At 45.3% G+C, this 18,114-nt stretch overlaps 1 protein-coding gene and 1 long non-coding RNA gene across 3 annotated transcripts in view; both read right to left on the bottom strand.

Annotated features, from left to right (window-relative positions):
* The window catches only part of LOC146195686 (monocarboxylate transporter 14-like), a 43,135-nt gene extending 25,562 nt beyond the window's left edge, over positions 1–17,573 (bottom strand). For both annotated transcript variants that reach the window (XM_084596258.1, XM_084596257.1), the window contains exons 1-2: positions 17,341–17,573; positions 15,695–15,838 (exon numbers count right to left, since the gene is read on the bottom strand). In XM_084596258.1, the coding sequence (XP_084452384.1) occupies positions 15,695–15,838; positions 17,341–17,572 (376 nt within the window). In that variant the 5' untranslated portion in view covers position 17,573. The remainder of the gene's footprint in view (positions 1–15,694; positions 15,839–17,340) is intronic.
* On the bottom strand, positions 1,957–4,615 carry LOC146195687 (uncharacterized). Its single transcript, XR_014705585.1, has 3 exons — positions 4,459–4,615; positions 3,904–3,984; positions 1,957–2,000 (listed from the first exon to the last, which is right to left on the bottom strand). It is a non-coding gene; the product is annotated as an uncharacterized LOC146195687 (long non-coding RNA).
* Positions 17,574–18,114: the final 541 nt, after the last annotated feature.

Genomic DNA, 18,114 nt, shown 5'->3' with positions numbered 1-18,114 from the left:
GATAAATGAACACGTTACTATCGGAGTACCCAAACTAACTGTGCTGAATAAACGCTCCAATAGTTTGAAAGAATGCGCAGAAATGCAAGGCAAGCAACACATTTCATTAGAGCGAACGCTAATGGTCAGATTTCAAACCCAATGCAAGTTATTGTAGGAAAAATAAATATACATCAAAGGTTATCGTCCCTCATAGAGCAGTCCCAGGCAGCACATTTCATCGGCCCAATAATGGGGATTGATTGGGGATTACTGGCCCACAAGTGGCCCAATGGTGCCATTGAGCTACCAATAATGTGCAGCCACGCTATACCATATTCATTATTGGCCCTGTGAACTTCACCCATATCCATTATTGGCATTCTACTGGCTAAGAGCGGTCAATAATGCCCATTCATATTGAACAGTTTGCCATTATTGTATACACAATGAGGCAGCCTGGTCATTATTGGCCAACCAGCTGCAATTGTTTGCCAATATCTTCCACACCATGGTATAACCTGGTAAATATTGTCCGGTCAATAACAACGGCTTCTCAATATTGAATATATCTAGGCATACAGCGGTCAATATTGTCCAACCAACTTTGGCGGCTTCCTAACATTGTAATATCTTGGTTTCTAGTGGTCGATATTGTCTAATGAGCATTGATGGCTGACCAGCATTGCACTTATCATGGCATAGCTTGGCTAATATTGTCCGGCCATTATGGTTGCCTCGTCAACACTGAATATATCTTGGCATACATTGGTCAATATTGCCCCACCAGCTTTGGTGGCATCCTAACATTGTATATATCTTGGATTATACACTGTAAAAACAAAAACACCTTATTAGGTGTTTTCGCATGTCTATAACTAACACCCATGCACCCTTGAAAAAAAGTGGCTTCAGAATGCCAGTACACCCTCAAAGATGGTGCTTCGGTTGGTCATAACACCCTTCTATGGGGCCAATGCACTGGGGTGTTTTCATCACCTTTACACCCTATTGCAGGGTGGAAGCAGTGGCATTGCACCCTTACACCCCTCGATAAAAATCAGTGCGGATAACGTCCATATATTTCATTCCCTAATTAGGAATTACTTTTGCCACTACATGTTCCTTAATGCTTTTCCTATGTGCACATTTGCAATCAAGCTTAATGGTATTCCTTTTAACCACCTGTAATGCCAAATGAGCATGTAAAGAGATGCTGCATGCCATTATTTTGACATCTCGAATGGCCCATGCCAGTATAATTGTATTTTCAAATTCACAGAGCATGTTACAAAAAAATTGTCACACAGAAGGAAACTGGAAGTCTTTTATTCGGCATAGAAGGGTCAGGGTTCGGGCTAGTGGGTGCTCGGGTGCTGGCGGAGGGGGGGGGGGGGGGGCAGGGGGCACTTGTGTTCTGTTTCTTCATTGATGCGCGCTATAGAACCTCATTTATTTAACAATACTGCCATTCTCCACCGAGAGCCTAGCAGACGGGCAAAAACATACATGGTATTTACGTAAATACGTAATAAAATCAAAGAAGCAAAACAGTTCCAACAAATGCAGACAACAAAGTATACAATTTTTTTCAAAAACAGAACCGAACAATGAACACAACAGCATGATGACATTTCTTCAAAAACAACAACAAAACTTTTTGTCGTATGCAACAATAATCGCAGTACACAATATTAATCCCATGCTTTGTCAGTGTCAACGCGTGCGCTTGCATAAAATTCGGCCTTAAGCGATGAAATAAAGCGTCGTGCAGCGCATCTTGGCTTCGACACGCAGACGTCCAAAAAGAGGTGCTCGATAAAGCAGCACAAATTGTCGGACCCCTTGTCATATGTCAGATTGAACAGCCAAAATCGACCCATTATTGGAACAATACCCTAAGTAGAGTCGATGACTCGAAGAAGCTTCCGCTGCTGAATGAAGGTGAAATGGTACTCAGTTTCTTTGATGCTGCTCCCAGTATATCCGACGCAAGGCGTGGCAGGCTTTTCTTCCTGTTCCTTGATAAAATTGTGAAAGAAGTGCATAACAGAGCAGCTGTATAAATATGCACTGCACCTGGCAAAAAGCAAATTCAACATATTTTCTACTCTACATTTAGAAGACGCCAATGCCCCTTTAGTGTACAGCAGTGTGCTGGAAAAGTGCCCTATAGGAAACCACTGGTGGTTATCTCACAATTAACAATGCAGAGTATACTGTTATGGTTGGTTCAGGAAGCACAAAGCCAGCAGTCTGATCAAGTCATAAATGAAAGCACATAAGGTCAACCCATTTTTATTCATGCAGCATGCTGCTGCATGGTAATTTTAGATTATGCAAGCTATTTTATCAAACAAAAATGGCTACACTTATCAAAAGCACCTGGGTTAGAGAACTTCTACGCTGCCCCACGAAATTTTCATTTCATATGAACTGGAATGCTTATTATGATAGTTAAAAATGTAAATAAACAATAAACACCACTGGAGCACGGTGTTTACTACTAAAATATTAACAGCTGGCTCAATTGAAGGCTTCACACAAGGCCTACAGCATACCCTGCACTGGCCAAGTAGATACTGCAGAACCAAACAAAAAAACGTGGAAAGAGCACATTTAGTGATGGGGCACTACAAAAAAAAAAAACAAAGTGCATGTAATACATAACACATAATGGATTTCTGAACTTTTGTACTTCTTCTTGTGCTAAGTAGGAACCAGCCAAGCCCTAGGTCATCGCAATGCTTCCTGAAGTGTTTACATTTAAGGTTTAGTAACAAGGAAAAAGTGTTCCTGCTGCTCTATGTGGCAGTTCTGAAACTTCATCACACATTATTCATTGAAAGTGTACACTGGAGCTTTAAGTTGAGCGACAATTACATGTGCAACAGCAGAGCATTACCAAACAACCAAACAGCAGAAGCTCTAAAAAATGTCATGGCATGCTAAAACATTTTCCACGCATAGCACATTGTATGCATAGACATCCAGAACATCAGTGGTGAGCCTCAAGAGGTGGCAGGAAGCTCAAGTGTTCAAGAAGTTGTAATCGTTATAGCGGCAGGCAGTCTGAGCACTTTGAACTACTAAAGGTTCGAATACTAAAAATATGTTGACTAACTTGAAATGCAAAAATAACAATTTGGATTTATTGAGAATGTTTACTATAAACGAGAATGTCTATGACAGTGCCACATGGTTAATGCATGAAATGTTAGCATCTGTAGTTGAAGGCATTATATTTATACAGCATGAACCTTGAAACACAGCAGTATTTTCTCCCAACCAATGTGGTAAACCTAATCTCAGAAGAATTAAAATTATTACATCGTTTCAAACTTGGCTAGCAAATTACAGCATTTTTTTTAAACAACTATTAAACTGCATTACCCACCTTCAGAAGCCTGTAGGATAAGACAATGTGGCAAATATTTCTTTTGAAGCAGTCTCAGATTATATATTCCAGACATTAGGAACATGTTAGGAACTAGCATGCATGAGCAGGTTGAGAGACCCCTTTCCAGCAAATGCTAAACCCCACTAAGCTGCCTGCAAGAGCCATCTGATAAAGCACTGCTGGTCCACTGCAGCAGAGTGCTTAGTCAAATGGCGCACTGCACCAATCTTGACATTACCAGTGCTTCATCAGGTGACTCTTGTATGCAATACGACGTGGTAAGCATGTGATGGCAGGAGTCTCTTAAAAGTGCTTTTGATTGTACTTACAGTGCAAATAATCCTTTCACAGCAAAGAATTCACAGTTGTGATGAAAACTGGTGTAGTATTTCTATTTGAATTATGAATCACTAATACATATTACAAGTTAGACTGTAAACCATTTTAGAAACAAAGAAAATTCGCTAATAATGTCGGTTTCAAGTAGGCTTCCTGAATATTCAAATGACAAAGAGAAAACTTACAAATGATACAAACAACATCCAGAGCTCCCGGCTGGTTCCCAATGTTTGCCAAGAGTTGCGGAATGCATACTGTCTGTACATCTACAATAGAAATAAGCAACACAACAAAGGTGTACCTCCTTGCAGGTAAAAAGAGACAGCCGAGTTTTGAGGCGATAATTTATTGTCTAATTTAAGAAGGCAAATAAACAAAATTGAAAACATGAAGAGGCACGTAAATTGAAAGCCAAATATCTGACAGCAAAAATTAGCAAAGCTTGTGAAGATTTGAATCAGGTATCACCTAATTCTCTGCTACTAGTTGAACAGATTCGAAAAGGCTGCACCATTACAATGGAGAAGAACAATAGGTAATTTAAATTTAGCTAATGCGAAAATTGTTACATATGAAGAAATGCACAGGCTAGTTATGGTTTTATTATTCTTTCTGATGCTCAGCCATGTTTTTAGTATATCTATAAGGCAATGGAAAATGGCAAAAATGTAGGCATTTAGCAAAAAACTGCCAATTAGATAGCACATGCAGCAAACAGAAGGAAACAGCTTAATACTTACGCTTCTTTCTCCTTTCACGCATTCCCTCAGAACATACTTCGAGCACCCGGGCAATGTCCTTTTTTCTTGCACGAATGGTGTCCTTCAAAACCAAGACAAGTGTCTTGTTAAGGCCAATTTCAACTGCCTCTTTGCCGTCCTTCTTTATCAGCATGTTGACGGCATGTAAGAACTGCAAGTTTGCGTGAATGGTAGCCATAAAGAATTTTACTCAATGTTTCAAGTAACTGAATATTAAAAATCATTGTACAAAAGCTAAGGCAATTGATGCCTTTGTACATATCTGAAAAAAAAAAAACTCGCATTAGCAAACAGCAAATACAAATATTCACTAAGGTTAGAAAACTGCAAAAACCATCAGTATTTTGCCACTCATCGCCAAACTGCAAGCAATATTAAGGAAAGTCTAATATAAAAAATAACAAAGCAAAAATTATGATCCTCCTTCCCTCAACTTGGCACACGGCTGAATGGCGACAAAATATGTAATATATCTCTAAACTAAGGGTCCCCGCTCTGCTTTAAAAAGTAGGCTTCAATTCTTAGAGACAATCTACAGACATGCATCGTTGGCATATGAAAGTCAAATTGTTTTCTGGGCCCTTTAAATCAGTAAACTGCTTTCAACACATACATTACAATTTTTTTAGTAACAGTAAGTCACAAATTTGCCTGCAATATGCGCACTGTGATGAGCAAAGAAGGTAAACATAGGCGACTAAGGCTATGATAACCGCTTCATATGTACATTTAACCAAAAGACAAAAAAAAGTAAACATCTGGTCAGAATCAAACTCTGTAATAGCAACATCCGGTACAATATTTGGCCACAGAATTCAAGCTGTCGACCTCTACTTGAATGCTGAGGCATCAGTATCGAATATCCATTTATTATAGCCTAAAGACACTACAAAAATCAAGTAATGCGGTCAAACAGTTATGTTGAAATGTGACCACAAAAATAATGAAAACTGGATGGTTTGAACCACATCAGCTGACTTAGCACGTGTACAAATGCCTTAATTGAAGTATTTGCTGAAAATAAAATACGTACCTAAATGATTCTTCGAGAGCGAAAGTAAACGCCATAACAAAAGCAGCATAATAAAAATGCAAATTCACATTCCATGCAACCGCAAAATATGGTCCCCGTAAAATGAAAAATGCTCCCATTATGATTAAAAAAAGGCAAATCCAGACGCGGGGAAGTTAACATAGGCTGATGATAGCGGCATATAGTTTACGCAGTTTGGAATAAACTATTATGCAACCAGGCCGGCCGACCAGCGCACTTCGATGCCGACAGCACGAGCGCAGAGGCGTGCCGCGCTGAACGGCCGCCGAGAACGAACATAGCCTCCTCGAACAAAAAGTTTTAACAGAAGGGCTGCGGGAGGACGCTCCCCGAGCAGCAGGACAGTGCGCGCCTATGCTCCGAGTGAATAAAAAAAAGGGGGGGGGGGTTGCAGCGCTCCGAGTGAAAGAAGATGACGAAGCGTGAAAGAGGTTTCAGGAGAGCGAGCGCGAAGTGTAAGAGATAAGGGAGGAGGGGGGAGGGGGGAGTCGAGAGTGCTAGGAGAATTAAGGTAGTACGCCAACATGACCTTGCCGCACGAACGGAAACGGTAGAACAAAAACGAGTCGTTGCGAACTGAGCGCAAGTATCAAACTGTCAAGAAACGAAAATCGTTTCGTGAACCTCCTGCGCGTACAAAATGCAAGGAAACGTAGCACATACATTGTTTCTGTTCAAGGAAGTTGAGACTGATCTTGCGCGAAATCTGCGTAACTCGCCGCGACATCTACCACATGTGCGATGTCATTTTGGTAGCCAGGTGAAAATAAGCGCGTCTCACGTTTTCATTTCAGCACATTCTGGAGCGTTCCGGCACAAAAAGACACAGAATTTAGCAATTCGGTAGGACACTGTTCCCACAAAGCGCAATATGCGTGAGAATAGGCTTACCTTTACAGACGATTGCGTCAGCCGCAAAGTACGCTGTCCGCCTTCGTATCACCGGCACCGAACCAACCAGTGCGATTTCAGCGCGAGTGCAATGTAGTCGGCGCATATACCGCTTAGTCACGCAGAAAAAAATATCGTACATGCCTTCTTCTTTCGAACATCTCAAACATAAAGCGGTGCAGCAGTCCTTCGGCCTGAGCAAAGCAAAAAGAAGCCCGGACACTTGCCGACACGATAAATGCCCGTTTGCGTTAAACACCCCATGTAGAAGGCACTTCACAAGCGTACACTACACATTTCTGTAACACATATGTATGGGAAATGCAACACATTTCACTAGGGTACACAATCGAAGAAGCACATTCAGCATTCGCCGAAACGTGGTCGAAACGCACCCCACAATGCTAACGGCCATATTGTGAAATTTGAAAAGAGCGTTCGTAGCTACCGGCGGCCTCCTGGCGGTGAAATTTTGTTTCAGTTTCTGTTTCATTTTTAGAAAGCACTCGTGTGTAATTTTAATTTTAGCGTTGCTTTTGGTGCTTTATTTAGGTGCTGGGTTATATTAGCAGCGCCGCTTGTGTATAAAAGGCTACGAAGTTACGCAGCCATATACCCCCAGCATGTTAGGTGATATTGCTTGCCCGTAACACCTTAAGGCATATTCTCCAACCAAAGCACCCCTTTGGCATGCAAGAGGTGATTTCCAATGGCACGAACACCCTAGACTCAGGGTGTAAGGGTGTTTTGAATCAGACAAATGCCCAAAAAGGTGTTTTTGTTTTTACAGTGCAGCGGTCAATATTGCCTAATGAGGTCTGATGGCTGGCCAGCATTGCACATATAATGGCATAAATAGGTTAATATTGTCCGGCCATTATGGTTGTCTTGTCAGCAATAAATAAATCATGGCATATATTGGTCAATAGTGACCCGCCTGTCATGGCGGCCTGCCAACAATGTATACATATGCATTATATTGTTCAATATTGTTCGATGGACTGTGATGGCTAGCCAGCATTGCACCCTAATGGCATAGGTTGGGCAATAATGTTCTGCCAATATGTCAACATTGCATATATCTTGACATCGATTGGTCAATATTGTCCCATCAGCTTTGATGGCATCCCTACATCGTATATATCATGGTTTCTAGTGGTCGATATTGTCTGACGAGCTTTGATGGCTGGCCACCTTTGCACATTTCAGGCTGCGGCGGCGCATAAAAAAACAACAGAAGCAGCTCTGACCGACAGAGACATTTCGAATGCTTGCATCTCAATATGACAGTGTGTTGGGGCTAATTTCGTCGCAACTAAATTTTTCGCTGGCCCGGACGTCAGTTTACGTTCAACTGTAGAAGATATTCATATGCCATACGTAATCTGGGCCACCATATATATAATGTTTATTGGGATTAATGTATAGATTGTCCTAAAATTGTTTGACTGAGCTGACCAGACAAAATGAACAGAAGTGCCCATTACGGAAAATGTAGAATATATTTTTCTGAATACATTTTTGTGATTCGCTAATTGTTGTGGATGACCTGCAATTATACTCGACAATTTTGGTAGAGAACTCTTTTATTTACGACTTTAGGCACGAATAATTGTTATGTAAAATTCTGCATATATCTTCGAGACAATTCCTGCAGACTAGAGGCCCGGATGTCGATCACGCGTGGACGTAGCTAACACAGATAGTGTTCCAAACTTTAGCCAAGTGTTGAAAAAATTCTGACAGCACGTGAAATCTACACTGCAGAAATTAGCGAAGGCGAGATTAATGCTACTGCATACGGTGCATTACGTATCATTACCGTTATCAACTAAACGCAGCGTCATTACCATTGATTCTGTCATCATTGTGATTATCACTAATTGCAGCGTCATTCTCGTCGCTATCCTCACGGTAGACAATGAGAATTACGTATGGTGCTAGTTTCGCGATCCAGGGTTTAGCGCAGTTGGTTAAAGCGTTAACTAGGCTAGGAATTCGATTCCCGGTGGAGACGATTTGTTTTTCTGATCTCGTCAAATCAGGATGATTGAAAGTGATTGGCACATCAATTACGAGCACCTTACCCTCTTATTATAACGAGCACCCTCATTTCCCCTTCATTTGTCTGCTTGTAGCTTACGGGGGTCTCGATTCTGGCAGTCTTAAAGCCATAGGTAGCGTAAGAGGGTTCTAGCACAGCTTTCGCCCTCGCTCTTGATCACGTTCTACGTGACGCTGGCGGTAACACAGGACGTTCCACGTCCGCCGCTATAGTTGAGGGTGGCGCTGGTGAACACTCTCAAGGTTCGTATACAGACAACATTAATACCCGAAAAAGTAGCAGGGGGGACAGCGGCCGATGTAGCTCAGTTAGAAGAGCACCGGACGCGATATTCGAAGGTCGTGGGTTCGGTCCTCACCATCGGCACGTTGTTTTTTCTTCTACTTTGTGTTTAATTATATTTCCCCTAAGCAGATTACATTACTCATTTCTGTGATTATCCAAGTAAAAATAAAAAAGACATAAAACCTAACCCCCAATGCTTTCCTTGGCTTCGCCGACTGTAGGCTTCTTTCCTTCATGTATTATAACGAGCACCCTCATTTCCTCTTGATTTGTCTGCTTGTAAGTCAGGTAAAGGTTACCAAAGGCGAAAACATTGTTAGATTAAACAACAGTCTGTGGCAAAAACGAATTCCCGCGGCTTTCTTGATAGTTGAGGCGTCGAAGGCTGGGTTGATCGGTAGCGGCGGCCAAACAGATGAGGAGAACAATGCGTCGATTGCGGGCCCGGTAAAAAACACAAGACGGTTTTCCAGAGCGGCCGCGAGAGAGGCCCGGAACACTGAATCATCTCAGAGCGGACTGCCGCGGGCGTGCTGCGGTTGCGTGTTTATACTCTTGGCTGGCTACGCAGTGCTCGCGTCAAGGACACGCGGTCGCTGCCCTGTCGTCATGTCGAAGCCTGCTGAGAGGAGCGGCGGGGTTCCGTGAGTTTCGCTCTATGTCTGAGGCAGCCCGTTATGTCTAATGGCACGGGCATAGGCATTCTAGGTAGCCTCACCATAATATATGTATAGGTGAGGCAGCTTGTGACACTGCCCCCGCCCCCTTGAAGAATATTGCCTAGGAATATTCTAGACATCCACAAGATCCGAGAACGACGCTATTGCGTCCCGCAGAGGGGTGCAGTGGGTTGGGTCCGTCCAATGCCCTGAAGTGCGTTCGCCACTCACTACGGTTCATGACGCGAACCATATACGCACTGATCAGAATCCACACAGCACCGCAACGCTCTAGATAGTCGGTTATGTCCATAACACATGTCAGACGTCACTGATAACTGATAACAATCAAGCGAACACAAATATACAGGCACATCACGTACGATTGTTATTACACAATCAAAACAATGCAGCTAGGCAGTAGTGTAAGCTGAACAACTATTCCAGCAGGCTCATGTAATCTGGTCCCACGTTCTCGCTGCCTTTAACATACTCAACAAGTAAGTTGTATTCCTGAAGCTTAATAATCCAGCGAAGAACGTGGCTGTTCCGTTTGAACGAGAAACCTTCTCACGTAAAGGAAGACTTAAAATTTCTCGATTCCGCAAACTAGTGCTAAAGCCTCTTTCTCAATAGTTGAATAGGCTACCTCTCGAGGTAGCAACTTGCGGCTCGCATAGGCAACTGGGTGCAGGATTTCGTCATGCAATTGAACCAGAACGGCCCCAACACCTCTATCAGAAGCATCCGTTCGCAGGACGAATTTCTTGTCAAAATTAGGAAGTTTCAGAGTCGGTGCCTCAGACCACTTTTTCCGCAAGTTTTTGAAAGCCATTCTTGCTCGGGGCCCCAGCTCACGACTGAAGGTTGACCCTTCCGTGTAAGATCTGACAAAGGACCGGTCAGGTCAGCATAGTTCGGAATGAAATCACGGTAGTAACCCGTGAGTCCCTGGAAGGATCGGACTTTCTTCTTTGTTGTCGGCCGTGAAGCTTCTTGTATTTTCTGCAGGGTCTTGTTGAAGGGAGAGAACTCTCCGGATGCCATTTGGTTGCCTAGTAACGCGACGGTTTCCATTCCGATCTCGCATTTCAGCGGTTTGATGGTGAGACCAGCCGCCTCAATTCGGGCAAAGACTTCGTAGAATGTTTGGCGATGCTGTTCCCATGTCGCACTTGCCTTGAGTATGTACGTACAGGGTGGTCCACTCTAAGTGCGAACACGGCTCCACGTGGCCACGCTCCGCGGAGCGCCAGCGGATCCGGCGCGTTCGCGCATCGAAGCAAAGCATCGCAGGCGCACAGGGGCCCGGTGGAGGAGCTTCGTGTCGTCTGCTACCGCGCTGGCGCAAGCGATGCAATGCAATGCAAGCGAGCAATGCAAGCAATACCAGCAATGCAAGCAGTACCAGCAATGCAAGCGAGGTGCGCGCCGGCGCTGTAGCAGACGACACGAAGGTCCTCCCCCGGGCCCCTGTGCGCCTGCTCTGCTTTGCTTCGATGCGCGAACGCGCTGGATCCGCTGGCGCTCCGCGGAGCGCGGCCACGCGGAGCCGTGTTCGCACTTAGAGTGGACCACCCTGTACATCGTCGAAGTAGTACGCCACATCTGGAAAATCGGCCAAGATGCTCGGCATCAGCTTCGTAAAAATGACTGGCGCCGTCTTAAAACCGAAGGGCATATATCAGAATTGAAAGCGCCCTGTACCAACCGTGAAAGCAGTCATTGCCTACGAATTGGGTGACAACGGTACCTAACAATATCTCTTAGATAAGTCCAGCTTGCAACAAAATTTCTTGCGGCCTACCGAGGCGATAAGGTCGTTCGCACTTGGGAAGGGCTCAGAGTAGTCTGCAATGACTTCGTTTAGCTTCCGGAAGTCAATGCATAGCCAATGCGTCCCGTCAGGCTCGCGTACGGCGATCACAGGGGAGTTGTAGGGTTACTCCGATGGCTCAATGATGTTCAGTCGGAGCAAGTCATCCACTTCTGATGCAATTACTTGTCTCAAAGCGTACGGTAGCGGATATTGTTTTACATTTATCGGCCTGTCGCTCTGTAGCATCAGCTGGCATTCGATCAGCGTTGTCTTCCCAGAAGGTCCGAAAATATACCTTGTACTGTTGCAGAAGTTTCTTGGCTTCGTTCTGCTCAAGGTTGGTCAGTCTCTTAAACATTTGTGCATCCGTGATAGACTGCCTCTGGGAGGGCTTAGCAAGCTCTATCTCTCCAGCGTCTGCGTCTTCTTCTACCTACACTACTGCACCGACAGCTGCCACGATGGTGTCTCTCCTTTCCTGGTATTTCTTTAGCATGTTGTTATGGAATATTTTTGTGGCATGGCCCAAATTCACTTCATAGTCGAAATCCCCCCTGCAGCTGGTGACTGAATGAGGCCCCTTCCATTGCATGATCAGCTTATTGTGGTTTGTGGGAAGAAGAATAAGAACCTTCTCTCCCGGTTTGAGTGAGCGTTTGCGGCTCTTGATGTCGTAGTAGCGACTATAATGCTCTCCTGCGCGCTCCAGCTGTTTGTAGGCAAGTTTACAGGTAATCTCCAGTCTGTCCCGTAGAGCAAGCACGTACTCGTACGTAGTTCGCAACCGGTCACGGATGGTTGTATTAGTCCAAAGCTCTCTAAGTACAGCCAGAGGTGCACGCACATTTCGCCCGTATACGAGTTCGAATGGGGGAAAGCCGAGGCTTTTTTGGGGTGCCTCCCTGCATGCGAACAGGAGTGGAGTCAGGTAGCGATCCCAATCGGTCGTTCTCTCTTGACACATGCGCACATGCGCTTCAGCATTTGTTTAAGCGTGCCGTTAAACCGTTCGACTATGCCGTTCGCGATCGGGTGGCATATGCAGCTGTTTTACCGACATCCGACGGCTAACCTCCTTGATTACTTCGGACGTAAAATTAGTGCCCCTGTCACTGAGGACCTCTCTGGGCACTCCTACATGAGAAAACCTTTTGACTAGAGCTTCTGCTACCCTTTCGGTGTCGATGCTAGAAAGTGCGACTGCATCAGGGTACCGAGTGGTATAGTCCACCGTGGTCAAGATGTACCGATTACCTTGAGTGGATTTCGGGTTGAGTTGGCCATCAATGTCAATCACCACCCTCTGAAACGAGGTCTCAATGACGGGCATTTGGACCAAAGGCGCTCGTGGGGCGTGAAACTTCGGAGTTGTGCGTTGGCATAGACAGCAAGAGACAACGAACCGCTTAGCGTCGGCCTGCATTGCAGGTCAGATGAGTTCTGTCTGAAGCTTCAGTCGGGGTTTCTTTGCGCCTTGGTGGCCTCCCATCAGCCAACCATATGCCAGCTTGAGAATAGCTGATCTGTACTTTTGGGGCACAGAAACTTGAGTGTACTGCCCGCCGGACTCGGCGACTTATTTCCTATGAAAGACGCCGTTAGCAATGAAAAACTGGTCGCTACCCTTTCCCTTGTTCGCTTGCGGCGAGCCCACGCGATCGAAGTTCGAGCGTAGGGTCGCGTCAATTCCTTGCTCTTGAACCAACTCTTCACGGCATACACTATGGAGGCCTTGCAAGACTGAGCTTTTTCAGAGTTTTATCCTTGCACGCCTGCGCTCTAGTTCCTACCGAGTAAGCTTCAATGGCATCCGAAATGGATGCGGTGCTCTCGGTGTCAGGCGCTAGCTCTTCAACTATTACTTCAGTGGACTTCGTAGTCTCGCTTTCTGTTGTCTTGCGCCAAAGTGAATCGGGGTCGTCAGCTGGCCTAGCACCATCCACATTTCCCAGCACCATATCATACAAGGGATTCTCTATGCACTTAGCGAGAAGTCGTCACTTAACGTACGGGATATCGACGTCGACCCAAGCTTCTGGGAGCATTAGGATCGAGCTGTCAAGTATGTAAACTGGAGACTTCGTATCAGTGATATGTTCCTTCCGTACTACGTCCTTCCTTGCCACCACCGCGTTACAGCCTGTGTCTCTCAGGCCTTGGACTGTCCGCCCCCAGTCATGCCGTCTACGACAGGTAAGCATTCCCTGACTGCGCATTCCTTACTGGTGAAACCAGCGTTGATGGCGGAGATCATTCTTCAGTCCTTAAGTTCTTGGTATCCATTCTCAATGCATACTGCAGCAGACTCCCGATTTTCTTCTCTCTGTTTTGGTGCCCCATTTGTCCAGCATCTCCAGCTTGAAAGAACTGGCTTGCCGCATTTATGACATTTCTTGGGCGGTCCCAATTCATCGGAAGTGGCGGCCCGCCAATGTTCGGGGCCGTGTACCGTGCGCGCACAAATATAACATTTCTTTTCATAGCGGCTCTTCTCGTCCGATGATTGAAGCAAATTTTCCCTTCTCTCGTTACGGTAGTCTTGAAGATGGCGTTTTTGGCCTTATTCTTATGGGTGCTTCGCTTTCCGAAGTTCGACCAGCCATGGGCCTCCACATACCTTCCTACCCTTGCTACTGTTTCTGTGAAGGATGTGTCCTTCTTTTCTTTCAAAAACATTTGTAGCGGAGTGACGCAGTTAGGCAGGAACTGTTCCTTTATAATCAGGTCAGCGATCTGCGTATGCTTTCTTTGTGTCCGACAACTCTATCCATCTGTTTAGGAAGTTCTGTAGGCGCGTCACGAATTGTGAACACGTTTCCTCGTTCCGGGGACTAGCAGACCTGACTTTTTCTCTGAACCCTTTCTCTGTCAAACGGAAGCGAATCATGAGTGTATGCCGGAGCTTGTTGTAGTCCAATCACTCAAACGCAGACATGTGACTAACAAAGCTGAGCGCTTCGCCGCTTAAACACAGACTAAGGGCTGTAGCCCACTTATCGTGAGGCCAGCTCTGGCTCAGCGACACACTCGAAACGCATTAGTTAGGCGTCAAGGTCATCCCTGTCTCATTAAAAACAGTCATCAGCTTGCGCGAGCTTATGCATTTGGGCCAGCGACTTGACCCTTCCCCGTTTCTCCGGTGCTATTAGCATCAGTTGCCGGACTGTTCGGCAGGTCTCGTCGGAGCATAAGTAACTCCTTTTCTTTCTCCATCTCCACCATTCGGAGTTTAGACTGTTCGTGGGCCTTCTGCGACTTTAGTTCTGCCTCCTCTTTCCGCCGCGCACTTCCTCATTGCATTCCTCTCAGCGACGATCTACCCATTTGAGCAGCTCTTGACCCTCAAAGCCAAAAGTTCGACCATACTCTAAACGTTGCTATAACTATGATTCGACTTTCTTAGGGGGAAGCTTTATGCAGTACTAGGACACAACACTAAAACATTTGCACTTACTCCTCTCTCTCTCTCTCACCGACACTTGGTTGGGCAGTCCTAGCCGCGGACGCTAATTATGGCACAAACCCCCGTCTTTACTGCCAACAGAGGCGCGGGATCCCCTTTACGGTTACCCATCTTCCCTCAATAAGGTTTGAGAACACATTTAAAAGTTTTCCCAGACAACCCGTGAAGTACGTGTGTCGGTGTGTGATTGAGGAATAAGTTATAAAAGGTCGCTTTCTTTTACAAAAAATGGAATATTTGTAGATAGTAGTCCAAATTAAACTGCATATTAACAGAGTTCAATAAAAAAATAAAACGTCACGACAAGATATTGATAAAAGACGACTAGTTAAATGAGAAGAGGCAAACTCGACAATGAACAAAACACTGCGATAAAAGGAAGGCTATAAAGATAACAAAGCAAGTATTCCAAATATAATAAGTATGGGCAAGGGTTACATACAAAACACAGCGTAAAAACATTACTAAATTAGGTAAATGTTAACCAAGGCAAAAACAACGTTCGATTAAACAACAGTCTGCGGCAAAAAGGAATTCTAACGGTTTTCTTGTTAAATGAGGCGTCGAAGGCTGGGTTGATCGGCAGGGACGGCCGTACAGATGAGGAGAACGATGCGTCGATCGCGGGCCCGGTGAAACACAGAAAGCTTTCCCAGAACGGCCGCGAGAGAGGCCCGGAACATTGAACCTTCCCAGAGCGCACTGCCGCGGTCGGGCTGCGGTATGCGGTTTTATACTCTCGGCTGGCTACGCAGTGCCCGCGTCAAGGACGAGCGGTCGCTGCCCCGCGAAGCCTGCTCAGAGAGTGGCGAGGTCCCGTGAATTTCGCTCTATTTCTGAGGCAAAACATCCCGCAACTTCCGCTGTATAGGTGAAGCAGCTTTTTACAAGGTTACATGTTTCTTCGGTGAAGACTTTGGGACACCTAATGCTAAACTTTTTTTTTTCATCAGTTCTTATGGTACTCACGATTACTCACCGTAGAAAACTCCGAATGTAAGCATCATCCAGTGGATGCTCGGAACGAACGCGGACGATATAATAGCAGCAGGGAACAAAAAGGCTCCAGCCACGATCATACTGTAGATGGAGACTCTGTGCTGAAACGCCCCAATAACGAAACCTGTGAAAACGTACAGAATAGACAAAACAATTTTAAACAAGAACAGCTGCGAACAATCATCACAACAGAGCTTTCGTGTACCATATACGGTCACTGTTCACGTCGACATTGCTTACAACAGTTTAAATGACTCTCCCAGCCTCGCTAGGGACATTGCAACAACCATTATTGACAAACACAGGGTATTCTGGCCAGATCGGATAAAATTTGGCATCACAGAAAAGTTTTAGAACGTTTATCCTCCTCACCAGTCAGTAAAAAAGTGCGTGATTACTCAAATGTGAAGTGGCAAATCGATATTTTCATACACTACTGTACCCTTCTGCGAGCGCTTTTCAAGAAAAAAAATGATATCTGACTGATCGGGTTCCATCGTCACATAAGGGAAACATAACATGTGACTTCACTCGCACAGATTTTTTATTTCAGATAAGACCTCTTAGACGTTCGTTGCTGGCTTGAGCGGCGTCGTCGTCTGCGTTGGCGTAACCTGTATACAGTTATATGCTCACACGAGAGCCTTGCTGTCATATTTTTCACTGGCAAACGTGGTGCGCAATATTCTATCTTGCATCCCTCTGAGTGATAAAAGTATCCAAGACACAGACGGCTTGGACAGCCTGGATAACGGGAGCGTTAGTACCATGAAATACCGAAACTTAACACTGTCACGTTCTGCACCCGACGGCTCCGATGTTGCAACTGCCAAAATAATTTGGGACAAAATATTGTTATCTGCATCTGCCAGCCTTCCGTGGTCATCCGGAACATTGACGTCTAAGGCAGTGCGGTGAACGGCAACGTAGGACACTTGAGAGACCCCTTAACGCTATCGCAGTGCTGGTAATACTGGTAGACCTGATAGTCCTGGTAGGGCTGGTAGTCTTGGCCCTAGTAGGCTGATAGTATTGGTAATCTATCTTATTGAAGGACCCTTTAATGCCTTCACAATAATTGGCCCATTCAAGTGGCTCACTACAATTACTGCTTAGGTGCTCACCGAGACCACGGCAAAGCAGCGGCAGTTGCCATCAGTCGGCGCAAGGGTCTATCTGCAGTACGTGCTTTCTTCGCCAAGAAAGGAAGTCCCGCGTTAGTGTGCTTGCTTTTCATGTTTGTTTGTATATATTGCTGAAAAGTGCGCACATTTTTACTCAAGCAATCAACTAATCCTTATTTTTCCAAATACGTTCTGAACGCTGCTTTGCGCACACATTAAACAATTTTATTCTGCTAGTCAATTTGGATTACTTTTTAACACATTGTAAACGTCCTCATGTTCTCCGCTGCGACTGTGCAAATTGAAGAAGTCCAGGTGGGAAATTGATCTGCTGATTTCCAATACCGCTGCTCCCACAGAATACGTGAGCATATATTTTATTCTGTACATACGAAACTATACAGCATGCTAATCATTGGCTTTAATAGATAGTGTGTCTGTCTTTACCCAACTATAATGACAAGTAACGAAGGTCAAATGGAGTAAAATCAGGAAACCTCACCCATGAGGTTGCTCATCACAATGCTTATTGTCCTGGGCCACGACACCGCTTCCCGGTTGACACCAAACTTTTCCATCAAGAGAACGTATAAGAAGCCGCTGTTTGTCTCTGGCATGTTGAACAAGACGTTGGCGCAAGCCGCAACAAAGGGCACCGTCCAGCAGCGGTCCGTGGGGATGGCGGGCCGCCTAGCACCGCTGTCGGTCGACGACGAACCAATCGGTGCAGGCATCCTTTGCCACAGCTCACTCTAAGCCACGTACTCTACATGCCCTGCGCCCAGTACCGGGCAAGCTTTACATTCAATGTTCAGCAATCTGTTAACAGCGGCATAGTCTCTGCTAAACGCTGAACAATGCACCTGATTGCAGAGTTCGTCTGCGCCTTGCTCGCTCTGCGAACGCCTGCTGCTACGATTCGACAAACTCGCCACGACGTCACCGAGCAGCTGGCTGCGCGCGGCTGAACTGACGCCTCCTGGCAAAGCTTGGCTGCAGCGCACCGAGGTCAAACGAACGAGCAGCGCACGCTCGAACACCGGCACGTTCATTACTCGATTTGCTTGCAGTGTGACACTCGGTGCTAAAATTGCACTTTTTACATATGACAACAGCTAGCTTACGATGGGTACGTTTCCCGCTACCACTTTAAAGCAATAAAGAACTTATAAACAATTCGTTAAAAATAATTTGTTAACGCAAAAGAGAAATGTAGAAGTAGACGTGTTACATCTCAAAAAGAGTAGAGAACGCGACCTACATCATAATTTTTTTA

The sequence above is a fragment of the Amblyomma maculatum genome, chromosome 3 (genome assembly GCF_055883805.1).
Source record: "Amblyomma maculatum isolate TAMU_Amacu chromosome 3, ASM5588380v1, whole genome shotgun sequence".
In the NCBI taxonomy this organism is placed as follows: domain Eukaryota; kingdom Metazoa; phylum Arthropoda; class Arachnida; order Ixodida; family Ixodidae; genus Amblyomma; species Amblyomma maculatum.
This window is presented reverse-complemented; position numbering and strand designations above follow the sequence as displayed.